General features: G+C 33.9%; 3 protein-coding genes and 1 long non-coding RNA gene across 6 annotated transcripts in view; 1 reads left to right on the top strand and 3 right to left on the bottom strand.

Moving 5' to 3' along the window:
• The window catches only part of LOC115245780 (CREB-binding protein-like), a 100011-nt gene that overhangs the window by 16418 nt on the left and 62865 nt on the right, over positions 1-20728 (bottom strand). The gene's annotated exons all lie outside the window — the stretch shown is intronic.
• LOC115245791 overlaps positions 1-20728 on the top strand; it is a 39420-nt gene that overhangs the window by 8301 nt on the left and 10391 nt on the right. The window lies entirely within an intron of this gene.
• LOC115245778 (probable tubulin polyglutamylase TTLL2) lies at positions 328-8781 on the bottom strand. Its single transcript, XM_029824258.1, has 11 exons — positions 7271-8781; positions 6923-6974; positions 6108-6290; positions 3468-3593; positions 3052-3155; positions 2864-2996; positions 2508-2784; positions 1775-1977; positions 1420-1683; positions 949-1238; positions 328-739 (listed from the first exon to the last, which is right to left on the bottom strand). Exons 3-11 carry the CDS (start codon positions 6183-6185, stop codon positions 619-621), a joined length of 1596 nt encoding a protein of 531 aa, XP_029680118.1. The 5' UTR covers positions 6186-6290; positions 6923-6974; positions 7271-8781; the 3' UTR covers positions 328-618.
• Positions 13393-20728, bottom strand: part of LOC115245789 — a 34312-nt gene continuing 26976 nt past the window's right edge. The window contains 7 exon segments of the mRNA XM_029824276.1: positions 13393-13837; positions 14551-14666; positions 14880-15000; positions 15101-15287; positions 16590-16740; positions 17311-19382; positions 19384-20314. Of these exon segments, the coding sequence (XP_029680136.1) occupies positions 13760-13837; positions 14551-14666; positions 14880-15000; positions 15101-15287; positions 16590-16740; positions 17311-19382; positions 19384-20314 (3656 nt within the window). The 3' untranslated portion in view covers positions 13393-13759.

Here is a 20728-nt window from a genome sequence, read left to right as displayed (position 1 = left end):
TTAAAATTTTAAAATTTTATGCGATATAATCGAATAGCTAATAATTATAATAAGCTTATATAAAAATGTGAAGAATTCAAATAATTTGAAGAAAGAGAAACTATACAATAACACATTGAATTAAAAATAATAATTTGATATTATATTAAAGTTAAAATTGTATGCGATATAATCTAATAGCTAATAATTATAATAAGCTTATATAAAAATGTGAAGAATTCAAATAATTTGAAGCTAGAGAGAAAGAGAAAAAGAGAGTAAAACTAAAGGTTTTTATGGTATATAATACAATCTCATTGTTATTAAATTATAAAACAATAATATTATAATAAAATAATTTTATTTATGAGTTGAGCATAAGACGGCTACATTTAATACTAAATATTTGATTGCTGCATAAAATTTTGTAATTAATTATTTTGAAATATATTAAATATAATATGTATATTATAAAGATCTCAATGGGGAATAAAGAGAGCGAGATGCACATTCATTATAATGTACATTGTACATAGTTGTACAAAGTATTTTTTAAAATAATACTGTAATTAACAAGCATAGACAATAAATAGATGTGAAAATTGTGGACATGAGCAAAAGATGCAGACTTCTAGGTTTTTACTTTCCTGGCAGCCAAACTTCCGTATTTAATTCTAGCGCATTTTGCAGAAGAGCATTGCATTGCTCATCTGTGAGTTTTTCGTTTCTTTGTTGCACTTCCTTTACGACTTTTAAATACCTACGGGATAAAATATATATTTTATGATTGTCGCACATATTTTCTGCATTTAGATATATAGAAAATAAATTTGCTTGTTAACACTATTTTATATTAGAAATTTTTAATTTATTTAAAAAAAATTATGTTTGAAATATGGCACGTGTGTGATAGCTTTGTGAAATAACTCATAAAATAAAATAATCAAGATTTTAGTAAAGTAAAATTACTTTTGTATAGAAAGGACCATATTCTTGATCTCATTCTCAACAGTTCTTGGTGACGGTCTCACATTTTCCGTGTTTTCGATATGTTTTATCCGAGTAAACGGGCAAATACGAATCCATCCACCTTCCTTTACACAGGAAACCCTCCAATCTCTGCCGTTGTCCCAAATCGTTTTGGAAGTGTAATTCTCGATCGTATTTCCTTTATATCCTCGACGTATGTATTTATCCATTAATAGCGGGTTGTAATGGGACCAGGCAGTTGAACAAATTTCCGGAGTTGATTGTCTTAACTGATAATGAGAAAAAATTAAGATATAAGCAGCATATTTTTTTCCAATAAATAGTACATTTGCAAACGTGAATTTATTTTGATAATATTAATTTTTATTTAATATTTTTTAAGATTAATCTTTTTCATGTTTCTTGTCTATTAAACTAAAAATATTATTTTTGGAATTTTATTATTATTACCGTAGCTCGGGTATCCGGGGAGAAATTTAGAAAAGCATCGGTTTCTCGTCCGAGTTTTGATTTTTTTTTCGTGGAGCGGCCAAATTTGGAAGACATTTCCTTCTCGTCCTCTTCGACGCGATCAGAGGAGGACCAGATTGTAAATAGGGAGAGTCCGGTATTACACACTGGAAGACCTAATAAATCAAATAGATCATGCAATAGGGGCTTTTTCACTTCCGAATCAACTTCACAGTCATTACTCAAAGCCGGACTTAAGTTCACCTGTAATTTAATTTGTTGTATAAATATGTTATGCATTATTACGATATCTCGAGATTGAATTATTTAATTTAATTATTTGTGTTGTATTGACCTCTAAGAGCCACGGTTTTAAATTCTCGTCGATTAACACATCAAAACCGAAAAATTCGAAACAATTCGAGGATTTAGGAATGCCTGCCGCTTGACTTAGGATCGTTAGAGTCACTAAACAAGAGATTTTTTGCCATAGAATCCAGTCAAAGTATCCTGATTGCTCGAAATATCTTCTTAATTGTCTAAACGTCCATTTGCATCCTATGTAGGAATGAAAAAGTTATGTATTAGTTCAATTTTTTTAACCTTCACACACGATAATAGAACAAGGCATTAATGAAGAACAAAATAAAATTAAATATAAAATAAAATAATATATATATAATAATTTTAATTAATTATTATCTAACAAAAAAAATTAATACTTCGCAAATAAATTGAATAATTTTCTTATCATATTAGGTTGGAAGGAAAGTAATGTCATATTCTCAATAGATGACTAATGTGTTTTATTAAGAATAAAAAGAAAGTAAAAATAAAAAAATAACAACGATGTTACTTTTCTTCCAACTCAGTATTATAAATAAAACATAATCAAATAATATGTAAATACATTTCAAAAATTAATTGTAAAATTATCAAACAAAAAGATTTTTAAAATATAATTTCATATTTTTAGATACTCATATATACAATATATGTAAAGTCTTACATATGTGATGTGCTAGTTAATTGCAATTTATATAAAACATGTCTAGTGTGAATAAAATTATGCTATTAGCATTAAATACCGGCACCGATGCGTTCCTTCTTTTCTGAGTAGCCTGGTCCTAACTTGTTTAGGGAAAAATTAGTTAGATGTCGAAACGGATCGTCCAATCGTTCCAAGGAAAATTTTTCGGTAGCGAAACGGGCCAAACCTTCCTTGTACAAATAAATCGTCAATGGGCGATATGACGGTACGCATACATACAGGCGAAGATCGAATTTGTATCCGCCGATTAGCAAAGGATTCTCGATATATCTTTGCGCAACCGCGGCATTGTTGTATGATAGATCGCTTAATTTCTGAAAAGATATATTTATATCTAATTTATGCAATTTGTACTTCGATTTGCACTGATGTATTCTTAAAGAGAAGCCTTACGCGAAACAAAAAAATTCCTTTTCCTTGACTTTGCCCAACTGGTTTACAAATCCAAATTTTGTAGTCTTTCTCGTAACGACTACATTCTTCGGCCAATTTCGTGTATTCGGAAGGCAAGTTATATCCTGCGGGACTATGCGATAAATTAATATTGTTAGAAAGAGAGATAAATTTATCGTTCATAATACCTGAAGTCATAAATTGAACCGTGGATTTTTTTCATACATTTCAAGTGACGAATCAGTTTATCCTTTCGGCAGATGGAATTTCCTTTTGGTATCCGATTGACAAACTGCTCGAAAAATAATGTAGCTAACGTTGACTTAACTAAAGTTCTATATATAACTCATGCTGTAAATTCTCTCTAAACTTAATAAATAATTAGAAGACTGTTGAAACGAATAGTTGAAATTTTATCAAATAAATTTAAGTTTATCTAACTCTATTTATTCAAAAAATTTATTTATTATAATAAAAAATTGCAAGAATTTTAAAAGAACAATGTTTTTTTTTTATTTTTTTGCAATTTTACGCGAAATATGTGCTTATTGTCAATATTTTGAATGGAGATTTTAAAACAGGGGTAGAGATATTGTATTATTACCTGCCAGGGGAGTAATGGCTTATAATGTGACGTGGGGAAACCTCCGGACCGCCACCATAAATTCCATCGATCTTTGAATACATTATTTTCGCCGGCATACTCCCGCCATCCTCTTTCCGTGCAAACCTGTAGAAATAACATTCGCGAATAGAGCAAAAGGATGGCTGATATTGGCTCGACAAAGGCTAAATACTATTTATAATCCGTCTCAGATGTCGATACGTTCGCGAGTGCTTGAGCATTTTTCCTCGTTGCCAGATGACAACAATGTAAAATGCTATGGTGAAATATATCTTGCAATCATCAATATACTATGTTCGTTTATATTTTTACGTTTCATTGAAATTCATAATTATTATTTATAATTATTACTCATAATTGTTTTAAATTGAAGCATACTATTTTTTTAAATTGAGTTATTTATATAGACTATATTGGTAAAAATAATAGTTTTATCGATGCAAATATAATGCAATCTTAGATATAAATATTCTTATAAATATATTCGAAATGCATTCGACTTATTTTAGTTTCTCGCGATATATGCGCTTATATATACCAGTTACAACCGGAATACCATAATCGATATCTATTTAATTCATATGTGTATGTTATCTATATGTATACGTATTGCGTCAGTTCAATTAGCCAAATTGATAGGCCGGAACCATTTACAGTTCGGCAACCGCGCGAAAATAACTTCATTAATTCCAGATATCGCACTACGCATTTTGAAGTTTCGCAAAACTTTCGAGGGTGAGGTACGAAAATAGCGACGACCGCCCTTGATTTATTGTCGTGTTATTGGAACATTAGGAATGACTGCTCGCAGTATCAGAAATGAACCAAGGTCTATGATTACAATTAAATCTCGTATATCACTTTAATTAAAAAGCTTATTCTCGAATCGTTTTAGTTTTAAAATAAAGATATTACATAGTTACAAGATTTTATTATATAACTTTCCTGTTATAACATTTTGTAACAAATTATTTTAAAAATATGGTTTTAAGATGGTTTGAAAACTCTTTAACTATATGAAGATAAATATATAATTGAAAAAAGATTAATTACGTAGTTGAATAATTCGAGAATGATCAGTTTTGTTCATGTACATATTTTAAATTGGACGTGTTTGTTTGACGTGTTATAATTTAATTTGTGTGTGTCTCTGGATTTAAAATATAATTTCTTAGATGCGGTACTCTCTTATATAAATTTTCTTGCAACATGCAACGGAATTTGAAATTCTATAATATTTGATATAAGATACGCTATTATTTAATTTTGATTAATCATACGTTGTACGAAGCGATTGAGCTACTTTCCGAGTTTTAAACGAACTTATTTTAGACACATTTATGCAAACTCCGAATGACTCGCGAATTATACGAGAGACTGCTGTCACTGACAATCTTCCATTTTTTAGGTTGTTTTTTCACGAATAATCTAATCTTTTCTGCTCTATTTTGCTCGACTGCTGTAGTTAACTGTCAAAGGCAAATGAGCAATTGGCCTATTAAATGAAGTTCGTTGAGCGAGGTAATTTCGTATAGCACTACTCGTATGACGTTTAATATTCAGGCATAACGACCTTTTTGGTCATTTGCAGGTAAAAACCTGCAAATTTCTGTGCGGTTTTTAATTATCGCAAAGCGGGTTTTTAATCTTTCTGCATTGTCTTATTTTCGGAGACTTGCGTATAATATTATATTTAGAATAAAGTATTATTATCAAGTTTATGATTGAAAATGATAGTCTTTTCAGAATTCTAAGATTTTTCCGATTTTTCCGATAATAACTTATATTGTTTATATATGATGCATTCTTTCCTGATCCAATTTTTTTATGAATTTAGAATTTATTTTTTATTTAAAATAAAGATAATATAATATTGTAGTTTTCGTATTATAAAGCGATGAAATATTTAATTGCTATTAAAAGTTTTATTGTTTGTTTGAATTAGATTTTATCTTCTTAAATAAATTTGATTTGAGATTTAGTTAAAATGTTGAAATTTAGCGTTAGGAATTAAAAATTTGCTTTGATTGTTTATATAATAATAATAATAGCTTTTCCGAAACTTTAATGAAGAAAAGGAGTATAATAACGTGCCGATATAGAATACAATTAAATAGCACGGAAATGAGAAATCTCATGCCGAAAATTTCTGCGAAATCCAACTAAGTCCTCCGATTTCTGCTTTTTTTATCGTTGCATGTCACAATTACCTAATCGTCGCGTCTAAAAACGGCGTATGCACGCAGAGGCGCGTTGCAGGTATGTATTGTATACCTTGAAAAGTATTTGGTTCAAGGGCGCTAAGATCTAAGTTTGTAACCATATCGCGAGGAAGTTCCAAGGGACATGAAAGCTGAACTAGAAAACACCTACCTTCGCGTTTACGTATCGAATATACTACATACGTTTTTCGTCGGAGTTGACGACCTTTCGCGTCGAATCGAATCGATTGTTCGCGATGCATCGCGCGCCAACGCTCGTGCAAAAACGAAGGAATGACGTGTAGAGATTCTACGAGTAGATTGGAATGCTTGGTTTATGATTTTGTTCGTGCTTTATCGAAAATCTGATCGACGATCATACGTCTGTGGGATCGTGGAAAAATGCAATTAACTGTACCTGTACAAGTAAATGCGGTCCGGTACCGTTCTCATTTAGTTTGAACACAAAAGGGCCTTCCATGCATTTTATTGCCATGCCGAAGTACCATATTTTTGAATAATAAATACAACGAATCTCCCTCCGGCTGAATTACATCGATGTTACATTACATTTCACAGAAATATATTAACGACATGTGATCTAAAAAAAGATTTAATTAATTAAGTAATTAAATATAATGTTTATGTTAGCAAGCGCGACGATAAGTTAGCTATTTGCTCAATTTTCTATTGTAATGATCAAGCCTTTTGTTAGTAAATCAAAATCATTGCTTTTCTTATCGAAAGATGAAAGAATATCACCTCAGATCTTTTTTTCATTGTAAAACGAAATAAAAATTACGCAAATATTGATGAAAATAAATAACCATCATTATCCAAAAATAAATATAATTTCACTAAACAGTGTGTGTGTGTGTGTGCGTATGAAATAAGTAAACAGATATTTTGTAAACGCAGATTTTTAAATTTCCTGGATAAAAATAGCAATAACAAGTTGTAAATTCGTCTTTAGTACTTACAAATAATAGACGAAATTAGTTCAAGAAAGAAGCGTGAGATAATTGATTGATATGAATTACGTGATAAAAGCATATTGTATTTCTTGATACATAACGTGCGCCTGCATGTTAATGTACATTGTACAAGTATAACTCAATATCAGGCACATGTTTGTTATGTTTTGAACATAAAATGCGTGTAAGTCATGAAGCCATGTGTGTCGTATTTGACTTCTCGGTATCAGCAAAAAAAAAATGAAATATATAAACTTACCTTTGCAGATAATATACATCTATTAATAATATTAATCCTCTTAGAAAGTTATCTGTAAATAAATATTATATTATATTGTATATAGTTACAAATTTTATATATAATTACATTATATACAGAAATTAATCTCATTTTAAATGTTAAAAATATTTGAGATATATAATTTATTTAAACGTTTATATATATACATATTTATATAATAAATTTATATAAAAGAGAGAGAGAGAGAGAGAGAAATAGAAATAGAATGTAAGTGAAATTACAGCAAAAATTATATATTATGAATGAAAACATTTCACTATATAAATTATAATCTTATATTTATATTAACTTTTATAAAGGACTTACAAAGGCAGTTGTAATCGGCATAAGTATTAATTTCGCTGATAATTGTGTTGCCATTTCGACTTGGCAAGTCGAGAGTCATCTGTGATTTCGATACATCGAAGCTGTTTGTCCGCGATGTTTCTCGTTAAAATAACGGATGTAGACAAGGCGGGATTTCGACTCTCACTGATGCGCGGCCACGTTCCGGTCTACGCAATCGCTTTCGACTGGTTCGCAGGTGCGCAGGTTACCTGTGGGTCGCTTGCAGCTTTTATGCGCTTTCCGCCGCGATTGCCGCAAAGGTCGGCAAGGACGCCGGAAGAGAATGCCGGATAGTAGGCGGTCAGAAGCAGTTTATTGGGGAAAGATCTGAGAGACTTTAGATAATACGAATTTATGGAAGGTTATTAGAAGCACGCGACGCGCATTATTTTTCTCTAGCCAAAAATGGCAGCTAATGAGACTTTAGACCTCGAGTTGAAACATAGTACATTGATATCAGAATAATGCAGCTTAATTATATTATATTTGTTTCTCTTATCGACTTCTTGAAATTGTTAATTTTCCGATTTATAACTTTAAAATTTAAAGCGAAGTAAATATAATGCAATAAAATATCAAAATAACATAATAATACATTATCATTAGAGAGTTTCAAGAAATAAAATATTTTTTAGAAAAATATTTGTTATCTTTTTAAAGTTATAATGCGTAAAATGATTATGATCAACGTATTTTTAATTAATTTAAAATATCTATACGAATTATTAATCCATTGTAATTCATATCAACGCGTTCTAGTAGTTTCAAGTTCGAATATGACATTGAATCTTTCTCTAGCAGCTGCGTGCTTTTAAAGACCGACTCGACGCACTGTTAATAGGGGATAATTGTAATTGATATTTATGATGGCTCTGACTGACAATGAGAGAGAAGACATTTGTCAGATGTCACGCGACAATAGATATGTAGATACGGGAATAATTAGCGTTCTTGAAAAAATGTTTAAGCTGTAGCAATTACGACTAATTAGGATGTTTGATTACTTTAATTTTGTGGAAATATTTTTATCACAGCGAAACGATATGAAGCATGTTTAACAATCATTAAGATTCACTGACGATTAACGAGCATGAGAAGGACACAACTACAGATTAGATGGTTGTGGTTATACGTAAAGATGAAAAGGGCGAACGTAATACTAATGCCTCAACGACTTGACGTCAAATGTGAAATGTCTTGTTTTAAATTAAATTTCTCACTATATACTTTTTTGCCGCGAGAATCAAGTGTAAAGGAGTATTAGGACACATTGGAATATTCAATATTATATTTAGAATCAAAGCAAATGAGCAAAGAGAGAAAAAGAAAGAGAGAGAGCTATAGACAAGGTTTTTGATAACAAATGTATGAGAATAATTAATCTTTTGTAAATTGTAATATTTGTATATTGTTTTAAGATCACAAAAAAGTTTTAAATGAAATAGTTTCTATTTGCAAATGTAAAATCTGAAATATCTCTTTTTTTTTAGAACTAGATATTATTTTTGACAGATGATTTTTTTATTAATTTTATTTTTTTCCGCTTTTATATAAAGTCCTGCTTTTGTAAGAGAGTAGCTTTCCGAATAAATTTCTTTAATATACACACATCGACAGTTCTCTTATCAAAACATATGACTGTCAAGAGTGATTCTTTTTTAAAAATGTCTTTCAACAATATTTCAATAAGGATCTGGTTTTGGTCTAACTCGTAAATGTCATATGCTAATTTTATTTATGAAGTATCTTGGATGTCTAAAGAGGCAGAAATTTTTTCGTATGTGTCTTCTTCAGAAGCGGCCAGGTACCGCAAGGCCACATTAATGACAAATCGATGAGACGTTGTAGAGAGTGACTGTTTCTGTTAAATACTCAAATTAGTCTAGTTGTTTTCGTTGAACATCGATATCCTAATTGCATTGATCTCTTTTGATGGATAAAAATAACGCTCGATATGGAATGTACATATGACATTTTTGCGGCCTATTTATCTCAAAAAATCAGGGTGATCGGTGACATCGGAAAAAATAATTGATGTGATATCAGTTATTATATTATTATATTATATTATGATATTATGATATTATTTCATATTAATAATATATATTCGCCATTTTTTTAAAGATTTTCTCTTTATTGTGTTTATTTTTCTGAATGATATAAATATCATTTTATGCGACATCTATTCTATAAATAACTATCACTTCTAACAATATTATAATTTTTATCAGATGTAACGATAAAGATTTTTTTTGTCAAAATCACCCTAATTGATCCTGTATTTTTGTAGCTATATAAAGGATTCCTCGCGGATCTGACAAAAGGTTAGTGCAATGATTTCGGTCAAGACACAAAAAAAGAAAGTAATCACGATAAAATAATTTGTGCGTTAACACTGTACGCTTCTTATTTTCGTTAGACCTCCTCTTCATTATTTTACTCTTCCTGTTCTTCTCCTCTCATCATCCCATCGATCATTTGCGATGGTCGAGAGTATATGATCTTAACGCGCGTGATTTTTGCAGAACGGACGACCGCCTTTCGCATAAAAGCTTTGACCCTCAAGATTCTTCTTGCACATCTGATAAGTTAATAAAGAGATATACGTTTAATATGCGTTTAACGAATCGGAAAAAAATTATATATTGTTTTTCAAAATTGTAGTTCCGGTAAAACTGCATTCGATATGGAATGTACATATGACATTTTCGCGGCCTATTTATCTCAAAATAAACTTCAGGATACAATCCATTCTTTCATTCATTGAAGTATCTAATGTCAGGTGTAAATAACATTTATAAATAACGTACGACGTTTTCCTTATGTTTTATCATGAACTACTTTACTGGATTTTTATTATATTCTTCGGTGTAACACGCGAATCTCCCATAAAGCTTGCTTTAACTGATAAGAGAACCTTGGAAACTCTTTTCACATAGTTTCGATGAACCTCGGAGATTTCGTAAAATAATTCAAAACTGAATAGCAATTATATTTATATTTGTATGCGTAATATTACCGTTTAGATATAATATTATCGTTTGCAAGATTAAAATCATTTTTTGAAACAATATCTTCTTGATAGATTGAAACAAACATCTTTTAAATTTTAATATTGTTAGATTGAGTTACTCATTATATTTAGTAACGAAGTTTTATAATGTATAACACATACTTTTTATATTTACCGTGGAACTTTAAAATAATTATGCTAGTTGATTTCTAAATATTTCAATGTTGACAGGATGAGGAAGATTGAGAGTAAATTTTGAGTGAATACACTTCATTTTATTTTATAAGCAACACATAACACGCATACAGAGGCTTGTACGATGTTCTAATAATTGGCCGAGTATCAGAACGTTGAAATTTCGTGGTCCGCGTCGTTATACTTTTGTCAGTGATCGGCGATAGTCGATTGATCGTTGAAAATTATATTTACGATTGTACAGGAAAAGTCAAATCCCCTCGCACAATATACTTTCCTTTTTACAGAATTGTCGCGAACACACAACTCAAGATACATTTATACACTATATAATTACAAGATTATACTATATATTACCACAAATAAATGAATTCTGTCGAAATCTCTCGCGCAATGCTTTTTCTTTCTCTCTTTTTCTTGCTCGTTCTCATTCGCAGAAACTATGACTATACAATAACAGAAGCTCGCGCGAATGGCACAAAAAATCGGTAACCTTTAGACATAACATAATATGATAATCATCTTGTTCGAATTTTTAATTTCGTAAAAAGCGAAGACTAATGACATATTGTCCTTAAAAAAAAAAAAACTTGTCAAGGTGAAAAACGTCTCCTTCGCTGATTACAAATAATAGATAACTGATTGCAGTGTTAAATTACACTTAGGAATTTTATTATTTTTATCTCCATGAAGGAATTGTAAATTTAGATGTATGTTGTACGCTCTAAAATCTTGGAAGTTTAAAGAAAACTTAGATATTTTTTAAAAATATTAAGAAATCTCTTTTCCCCTAAACATTTCAAAATTTAAAAAGACATGGGTCTCCAAAAAATTATAAATGTGAATTTAGATTTAAGAGTTTCATTGATAATTTTGAAGAATTTTTTTCTTATAAAGGATTGATGCCACAAATCACAGTAATTAGGAGTTAAGAGTTGTCAGTGAAAGCGCACGGCAGGTCGTTTCTACCGTACGAATTTCAGCCTTTCGTTTTTTCAACTGACGGACGGATCGATCGTTTGATTAAATGAAAGCCCGAATGCATGTTGAACCTGTTATCAGTCTCGGCCGATTCCAGGGTACGGCAGATGACTTATGGTAAAGTTTGCATGCATTGTGAATATATATCTGCTCGTCGATTTAGTAAAGCTATTAAGCATTTTCGGTGAAAATACTCGTTAACAATCTGCACGCACAATATGCCGGACTGACGATCGTAAATTAATAAATATTATTTGTTATTTTTTTAATTTACATTTTTTCGTCTATAAATTAAGAACAATTTATTGCAAATTTATGAAATTTAAAAAATAACCATAACCTAATTTTAACAACAAAATTTTAAGCATTTGACTAGCATATTTTCAAGAATAATTTTTTAAAAACTTGTTAAGGGAGTTCTTGACTATCTATTATAACATTTATTATAACATTTTCTATTTATTAATAATAATTTTGGCGTATGCCTTAGAGATTAATCCTTCTACTCTATCAAAGAAATAACACTTTATATTATTTAATATTATTTATAATTATATACTTGATAATAATAAACATATGCTTGATTGCTTATTAGAAATAGAATTTATGTTTAATGTCGACCGTTTTGAAAATAGCGATAATAAATTTCAATAAAGTAAAAGGATTACATCTCTTATAAAAAAAAAAGCAAACGCGAACGCATCAGCGAAGTGAAATTACTTGAACTTGTTTTGATTACTATCGTTAACCATCGAAGAGTTATCTATGTCTCAATAGAAATCTAATATTCTTATAATTGTACGCAATTTTGATTAGTCGGAAACCGTATATGATTATTTTCTCTTTTTATACACAGTTATTCATCATTCATACTTTCCTTTCAATCCGATTTTTATTAATCATTCATCTATTCTCTCTCGATCATATTCTCTCTCTTTCTCTTGTCACGGAGCATCGCCATCGTAGATCATCGAGAAATGGAATGCCACCTGAGACATTTGCTAGCGCTCGCTGCATCTCGATGCACCTTGGAAGTTCAAAATTATGCGATAGCTCACGTAATACTAATTGCTCGGGTGACCTTTGCGTGATCCATGATCAGCAAACGACGACTTTACTGACGGTGCATCCGTTATGTGTTGTATCGTTTCGGTGTTTCCTACCGCGAACGACTTTACGAGGTATTTCACTAGCTCCGCAAGGATCGTGATTAGATCTCCAGTTATTAAACAGAAACCGCAAAGTGCAAGGATATGTCGTCAAACGTAATTAATTTTGCCGATCGCTCGCAATCGACGTCGATGTCGCGACGTATGATATATTCAATACGGCGATGGACTTACGATTAAATAAAATCGCAAATGAAAACCAAAACACATATTTATAGACACAAGATCGTTAACTTTACAAAGCATGAATGAATTTTTAGCGCAAGCTGCGCGATGTCTATAGAATTACATATAATGACGAATGTCTTTCAAGGAATATTTGATTAGAAGAAACTATATACCGTTTGAGTGTGTGTTGTATGTATGTGTGTTGTGTCGTATTGTGTGCTTATAAATAAAAAAAAATTAATAAATTAATAAACTTCATAAATTGGAAAACGGAGATTTCAACTCCGTTGATCTCTTTAGGATTTAAATGATCATTGGTCTCCTGCGTCGCATTCCTAATTAAGCTAGATAATAAATATTAATTATTAACTCTCTTATAGCCGGACGACGCGAGGCATTATTAGTATCTCGTGAAAATGTGTACATTGTGTAGAATTAATCAGGGTGATCGGTGACATCGGAAAAAATAATTGATGTGATATCAGTTATTATATTATTATATTATATTATGATATTATGATATTATTTCATATTAATAATATATATTCGCCATTTTTTTAAAGATTTTCTCTTTATTGTGTTTATTTTTCTGAATGATATAAATATCATTTTATGCGACATCTATTCTATAAATAACTATCACTTCTAACAATATTATAATTTTTATCAGATGTAACGATAAAGATTTTTTTTGTCAAAATCACCCTAATTGATCCTGTATTTTTGTAGCTATATAAAGGATTCCTCGCGGATCTGACAAAAGGTTAGTGCAATGATTTCGGTCAAGACACAAAAAAAGAAAGTAATCACGATAAAATAATTTGTGCGTTAACACTGTACGCTTCTTATTTTCGTTAGACCTCCTCTTCATTATTTTACTCTTCCTGTTCTTCTCCTCTCATCATCCCATCGATCATTTGCGATGGTCGAGAGTATATGATCTTAACGCGCGTGATTTTTGCAGAACGGACGACCGCCTTTCGCATAAAAGCTTTGACCCTCAAGATTCTTCTTGCACATCTGATAAGTTAATAAAGAGATATACGTTTAATATGCGTTTAACGAATCGGAAAAAAATTATATAATGTTTTTCAAAATTGTAGTTCCGGTAAAACTGCATAAAAGAACTGCGTAAAACACACCTCCGATTTTATTGCCACTTAAAAATGTTGTAAGGGAAGTTCCTCTGAGTAATTCCACGCAAGAAATTTATGGGGAATGGCATTAGCTTAGGAGATATAACAAATTAAGTTTCATAGTTTTAATGCTTTTTTTATTATAAAATAAGGAAAAATGAAGTTTGTTTACGTTGTAATTTAAAACTAAAATAGATGAAACTATTGACAAAGTATTCATGAGTATACCTATCCTGTAAATGTAAACAAACACTTTTTCGTCTGCTCTACAACAAATATAACGTACACAAAGTTCACTTTTCCTAATATTACTTTATAATACCTGAGAAAAAGCATTAAAACTATGAAACTTTAATTTGTTATATCTCCTAAACCAATGCCGTCCTCCACTTATTTCTTGCGGGGAATTACTCAGAAAAACCTCCCCTACAACATATTTAAGTAGCGATTAAATCGGAGGTGTGTTACCTTTTATACAGTTTTACTGTAGTTCCCGATGCATTAGAATGTTGACAACATTTTGAAAAATGAAATAAAGTAAAATAAAAAATAGTAAAGATCTTAAAGAAATGAAGTTTCTTGTGAATTATTACGAACCGTGCAGTTGAAGCACTGGCTGTGGTAATTGTTGTTTAGGGCCTCCACCCAACGATCGCCAGCCTCGACTGGGAATCCACATGCAAAGCATTTCGTGGTAAACAGCTCATTCCAGTCTGTGTTATAGAAGAGATTATTAATTAATTCTCTTCGAATATTCTGAATTTTTATATATAATTAAATATAATAAATAAAAAATAAAAAGAACGTATTGAACTTATAATCACGACTATTCTGATAAAACTAAAATAAATTATTTTAAATTTCTCTTTTTATGGTTAATTTTTATTAAGTAATTGAGATTATGATTGATAATTAAAAATACTAACCAGCTTCGCAATAGGGCAATCCTTCTTCCAGGAAGAATGGATTGTTGCCAAAAAGTTTGCCACAATAAGCGCAATTGAAGCATTCAGGATGGAAGTGCTTTCCAATTGCATTCAAGCAATCCTAAACATGAAATGCAGAAATCATTAATGACTCGAATCAGCATTATTAGACGATCGCGTATTATTGGCAATATATAAGTCACTTAAATAGGTATACTTACCCCCTTGATCTTGTTGTTGCATTTGTTGCACGTGGGCGCGATAAATCTTTCGAAACAGTATTCGCAGTAGAGTTGTCCTTTTTCCTCGACAAAGCCGATGTCCTGAAGAGGACGACGGCATTGAGCGTTGACACAGACGAAATGATCGGGACACCAGATTTGGCCCAGAGCGGTGATAAAGGGTCCTCTGTGATTATATTATAATTAATGCAGTATAATTAATATAAATTTAATTAATTTATATAAAATTAAATTAAAATTAAATTAAAATTAAATTAAAATTAAATTAAAATTAAATTAAAATTAAATTAAAATTAAATTAAAATTAAATTAAAATTAAATTAAAATTAAATTAAAATTAAATTAAAATTAAATTAAAATTAAATTAAAATTAAATTAAAATTAAATTAAAATTAAATTAAAATTAAATTAAAATTAAATTAAAATTAATTTTATAATTATCATGAGACAATATTACGTATCATTTTCTTAGGCATGAACAAAGCATAAACAAGGCTGATATTTTATAATGCTAATATTTTACAATAATAGCTTAAGGGTTCTGTTGTATTTTTCAAAATATCAGTGTTAATGGTAACTTGCGATGTAAAGCAGACTTTTTATACGAACCTTATGCACTCTTTGTTGCCTTTACAGCACACTGGCTTTAGGGTGAAGCCGTTGTGATTACTTGACTTGTGATTAGTATTATCTTCGTTAGCTGTCAACAACGTGCAACGGAAATCAATTGTTAATCAGATTTCAGTTAGCTTATTATAGTACAAACAATAAACTCTCGTGTATTACTCGGATAAGCAAAAATATAAATTTTCAAGCATTTTAAATATGACAAAAAATTATTTCTTGCGTAAGCTTATATGTTTATATATAAATCACATTAATTAATATATAAATATATAGATTATTGAAATGATTTCTCTCTCGTAATTACCATGATAAATTTAAATCTTAGCACATGGTTTAGAATATAAAAATTATCTTGATATCCCGAAAAAAAATCTGAAGTTCTGCTTTATAAAATTAAATTAGAAAAAAAGTTCCGAGTTGAATTGCATTCAACAACAAATTTTTTGTAATTATATTATGTTACATTTAGCGCATTTTTTAATTACATCATTCACAGTGGTCCATGATTAGATATAATTCAGCACTTAGAAACCTACATAAATCTGAGAAACATTGATTTAAACATATTCACGGCAGTGCTAAAAAAATGTGGGCATTTTAATATTTCAAATAAATTCTTCATCAATTTAAAATTGTCATAAAAAGACTCTTCAGCAACAAAAAAGCAGCACCTAAAAACAGGAAGAAGTACAAACGCGCACACAAACACATATCAATGCGGAAACAAATATGAGTGAAGAAAAAAAAGTATTGGAAGCAAAACAGATACATCCAACGAAGAACAACAACGAAAATAGCAGGCATCATAATCATCGATCTGGACAATCATAGTCCCGAGTACCTGACGTATGAACTGCAGTGAGCGCACAGTGGTATACGCGATCCTGCTCCGACAGCCTGATTCAGAATGCCACGTCCGCGTTTGGGCGCACTGCTACCGGCAAACGATCCGCTCTTGGAGCTCGTGCCGCCGAGGCCGCCAACTCCGGTACCTAGATCCGGATGGGATGACAAATTTGGTGGGTCTACTAAATTCTGGGTCTTACTAAGAGGATCACAATGGATCTGGTCTTGGCAGTGGTTCCGGTTGTTTTGACAATGATCGCCGGATTCACAATGGGTCTCGCGGTAGCTTTGAGTGTGGCAGTAAGTGCTCTCGCTATAATTCCTAGTCTGAGGAAGCTGATTTTGCGCTTGGGGCTCGATCGGCTTGTAAAGCTGTACTACCGGTACATTTTGTTGGCCGTTCTTTGCGGTCAATCGCGCAAGTTGACCACTCAGATTAGTGCGAGGCTTGAAGCTCGGAGCTGAATATTGAGGAGCCGGCGAAGAAATTTCGTCGTAAGGAAGCGGAATTTGAGGGAAGGGGAGATTTGTCCTCGACTGATTCGGACCAGGCTTCTTGCAAGGTGCCACGCAGACGGAACCGTCGTTACAGGGAGTCACACAGATATCCGAATCAGGACAGCCGGAAATGTTGAAGTCGCAGCCTGATTCGCGACCGCAGGTGCCCGAAGGTTGACCGCAGGTACCAGATCGCATACCGAAACAAGGCGACACGCACACTCCCGACCGGTCTTTCGTAGACGTCACGCAGATGCCGGATCTAGGGCAGGCGGTTTGGGAATTCTCGCAGGGCACCACGACGACACCGGCCTTAGTACCACGATCCGAATACGCTTTGCAAGGTAGAACGGTCATCCCGGTCTGCGGACAAGATTTCGACGAGGGAGTCTCGAATTGCACGTGACGCACTTTCGTACAACTGCTGTACGTCGGCTGTTTGTTTGACGCAGAACTAGTTTGTGATATCATAGGGCACATCAAGGTCGGTTTCGTGTGACTTATTTTGTTGATGGCGCAGATGCTTGGTTTCGTATTCTGCGACGGTGATGCCGGTGGCAATGCGTCCTTTCGTTCGCATTTCTCGAAATCCTCGATTACTTGAAGCGCTCTCTTCACATGAGTTGCGGTGTTCTGTTGCTCGTTGGTTTCCTCGCTAGTCATGCACCGCGTTTCCTGGAATTGAGCGTAAAGTGCGTCCGTCGGACCCGCGTCAAGACTGTTTGTCTCCTTCTCGTCATAATTGACAGTTCTCGAAGCGGAATATTCTTGCTTCCTGTGTCCGCTGTCGGTATCTTCCTCCACGTGATAAGAGATGGTCTTACGCGACGGAAAATGAACCGATCCGCCACGTTTTGACGGCGGTGGATCCTCTCGGATCCTTGGAGCTTGAGATTTCACATAACATGCCGGCGGCTCAGGCGGTCCTTGAGCAGGTGACTTAGATCTGGCAGATGTCGGAGTAGGAGTTCTACTAGGAACAAACGGGTGACCTTCCACCGGTTCTTTCTTCATTGCTACTAGATATCTCTGATAGGCTGGTATAGCGTCCGGTTTCTTTAGACCAGCCGTTAACAATTTTGGTGTTTCCGGTCGAAATCTCGTAGCAGGCGATGCCGAAGAATCTCTTAGATGATGATCGGGTGGCGGAGTAGGCAAAGGTCGTGGTCCGGACTCTTTAACTTTCTTCTTGACACACAACTGCTCTCGCGCGTAAGATTCTCTCGTTGTGCTCTCTTTCCCATACAGAATATCCAACGGCGGGCAGAAGCCTCCATTTTGAACTTGAAGATTTGGAGTCTGCGACCTACTGGCGATCTGTTGATCTTCCGGCCCGATTTCCCGACTCAGAGGAGTATAAGATCGTTCGGGCGCTATCGTCAATGCTTGTTGGAAGGGCGAGATTGATCGGATCTTTTCTTTGGGCGGCGGTGGCTTAGGTCGACATTTATGGTGTAGATAAATAGTTTCCTCGGTATAGAGCTCTTTTACGCTAGAAGTGGCGTTCAACGGTGTATAAGATCGATCAGGCGCGGTCGTCAGAGCGTTTACCATCTCGGATTTCCATTCTTTCGGCGTGGAATTTTTCACGGACGTGTCCGGTAAAGGTTTCGGCCCCGTTTCCGTCTCCTTCAGGAACTGCACTTTTTTCTTGCACGTCTCCATGGTCTCTTGAGGCTGTTGGTTGTACCTCGCAACGACATTCCGTCTCTCCGGCGCCTGTTGATCCCGGAGACTCTGATGTACCTCTACTTGTTCCCGCAAACTCTTTTTACGCTCGTCCTCTACGGCTCCTTTTCTTCTCACGCGTTCCTGGACCAGCACTTCCTCGGTAATCTCTTCATAAGTCTCTTTCGTGACCTTGCAACGTCCCGGAGTGGATCCCTCTGATTCTGTAATTCGTTCCTCTCGTACAACAGTCTTGCCCAACGGTTGTTCTCGCACTTCCTCGACCTCTTCATCTTCTTCGTTGAAAGTCACATGTTTTTTAATTTTTTCCTCCTCTTCTTGTTTTTTTCTTTCTTTTTCTTCTTGACGTCTTCGCTCTTCTTCTTCGCGCTTTTTCTTTTCTTCTTCTTCTTTTCTTCGCTCTTCTTCTTCCTCTTCTTTTTTTCTTTCCTCTTCTTCCTGTTTGGCTTTCTCCAACATCTGCTGGGCATCGACGGCTGACGTAACCATTTCGGCAGATTCTTCAACAGTTCGTTCTTCCATTGTGTTCTTCACTTCTCGATTGATATGCGTCTCGGTTCTTCTCGCAAGACATTGCGATTCTGTCGCATTTTTCACCTCTTTCCATGGTTTTTTCGAAAGTCGCCGATTGCTTCACGTGCATACCGTTCACCGTCTCTTCAGACGTCTCGGTGATAAGGTCGTGTTCACCCTGAATTCCCTTCGAGATTTCCGCATCATCCGTCTCATCATCCCTTAGGTCAGTAATTTCGGTATCGACTTCTTTAACTACCTCCGCTGGTTCCTGCTTAGGCATTGGCAAGGGCGGTTTTGGGCAGATCATTTGTTCTCGTCGACAGATTTCCGCTCTATATGCTCGCTGTTCTTCCCGATGTTCCCTGCCGCCTGATATACGTTCTCGATGACAGACCTCCCGTTGCATAAACTTTTTGCAGACCTGTTCCGCAGGCTGTTCTCGCTGTGTCGCGTAACTCTGCTCGTAAAGATTGGTACTGCCGCCGCTGACGGTCGCAGTCCACGGTTTAGGAATCGGTTGGACGATTCTGGTAGGCGTCAACGATCTTCGAACGCTGTCAGTCGAACTTGGTCTCGACGTAATCACATCCGCTCGAGAGGTTCTACTGGTGGTATCCACTAACTCGACACGTTGATACATTGGTTGTCCGGGACAACTCACTCGGTCCATCGCGTCAATCTCGTGTCGATGACCGTACTCTATCGACGCCCTTTTGATCTCTCGATCGATACTTTTACTTCGATGTCTTTCCGTTCTACAGTTTAAAGCTCGCTCGCAAGCTTCAATGCTGGCACGTTTCTCTTTGACCGCCTGATGGCACTTTCTGTCGAGAACGGAATTTGGATTGATATAGAGGGGACTAGCGGTAGGGTACGTGATATCTTCGATAGGTTTTGGGGGTGGCCAAATAAGATTCCGATGGGATTTTACAGAATTGGGAAGAGGAAACTGGTCTCTCGTATTCTCCGCAATCTCGTAATAGCAGGATCTTTCGTAAGTTTCACTACTAGGAATTTCTGGAGTGGCAAATGCGATAGATGATAGAGATGAAGGATTGGTTTGGAAACGCAGGCGAGTAAAAACAGATGTACACAACAACAAAAATGCATGGTACATGCATTTGTGAGGATGAGTAACGGATTAGGTTCGTTGTGGCACGTTAGAACGATAGAACAAACAAAACAAAAAAAAAACAGAGAAATCTGCCGTGAGTAAAAAGCACGATGAATCGCGCGCGCCCGTGGTCTCTTCGATTTTTCTGCCAAATTTGACAAATTGTATATTTTAAATATACAAACACGATCAACTTTCCAAATAATTCTTAGATAATAACACTCAGTAATACATCATTAAAAAATATTTGTTTATGTATTTATACATATTAGGATACAAACACACGTTATAAAATATGTATAATAAATATTTTTAAT

This window comes from Formica exsecta, unplaced genomic scaffold (assembly GCF_003651465.1).
Source record: "Formica exsecta isolate Colony F162 unplaced genomic scaffold, ASM365146v1 scaffold13, whole genome shotgun sequence".
Taxonomy (NCBI): Eukaryota; Metazoa; Arthropoda; class Insecta; order Hymenoptera; family Formicidae; genus Formica; species Formica exsecta.
This window is presented reverse-complemented; position numbering and strand designations above follow the sequence as displayed.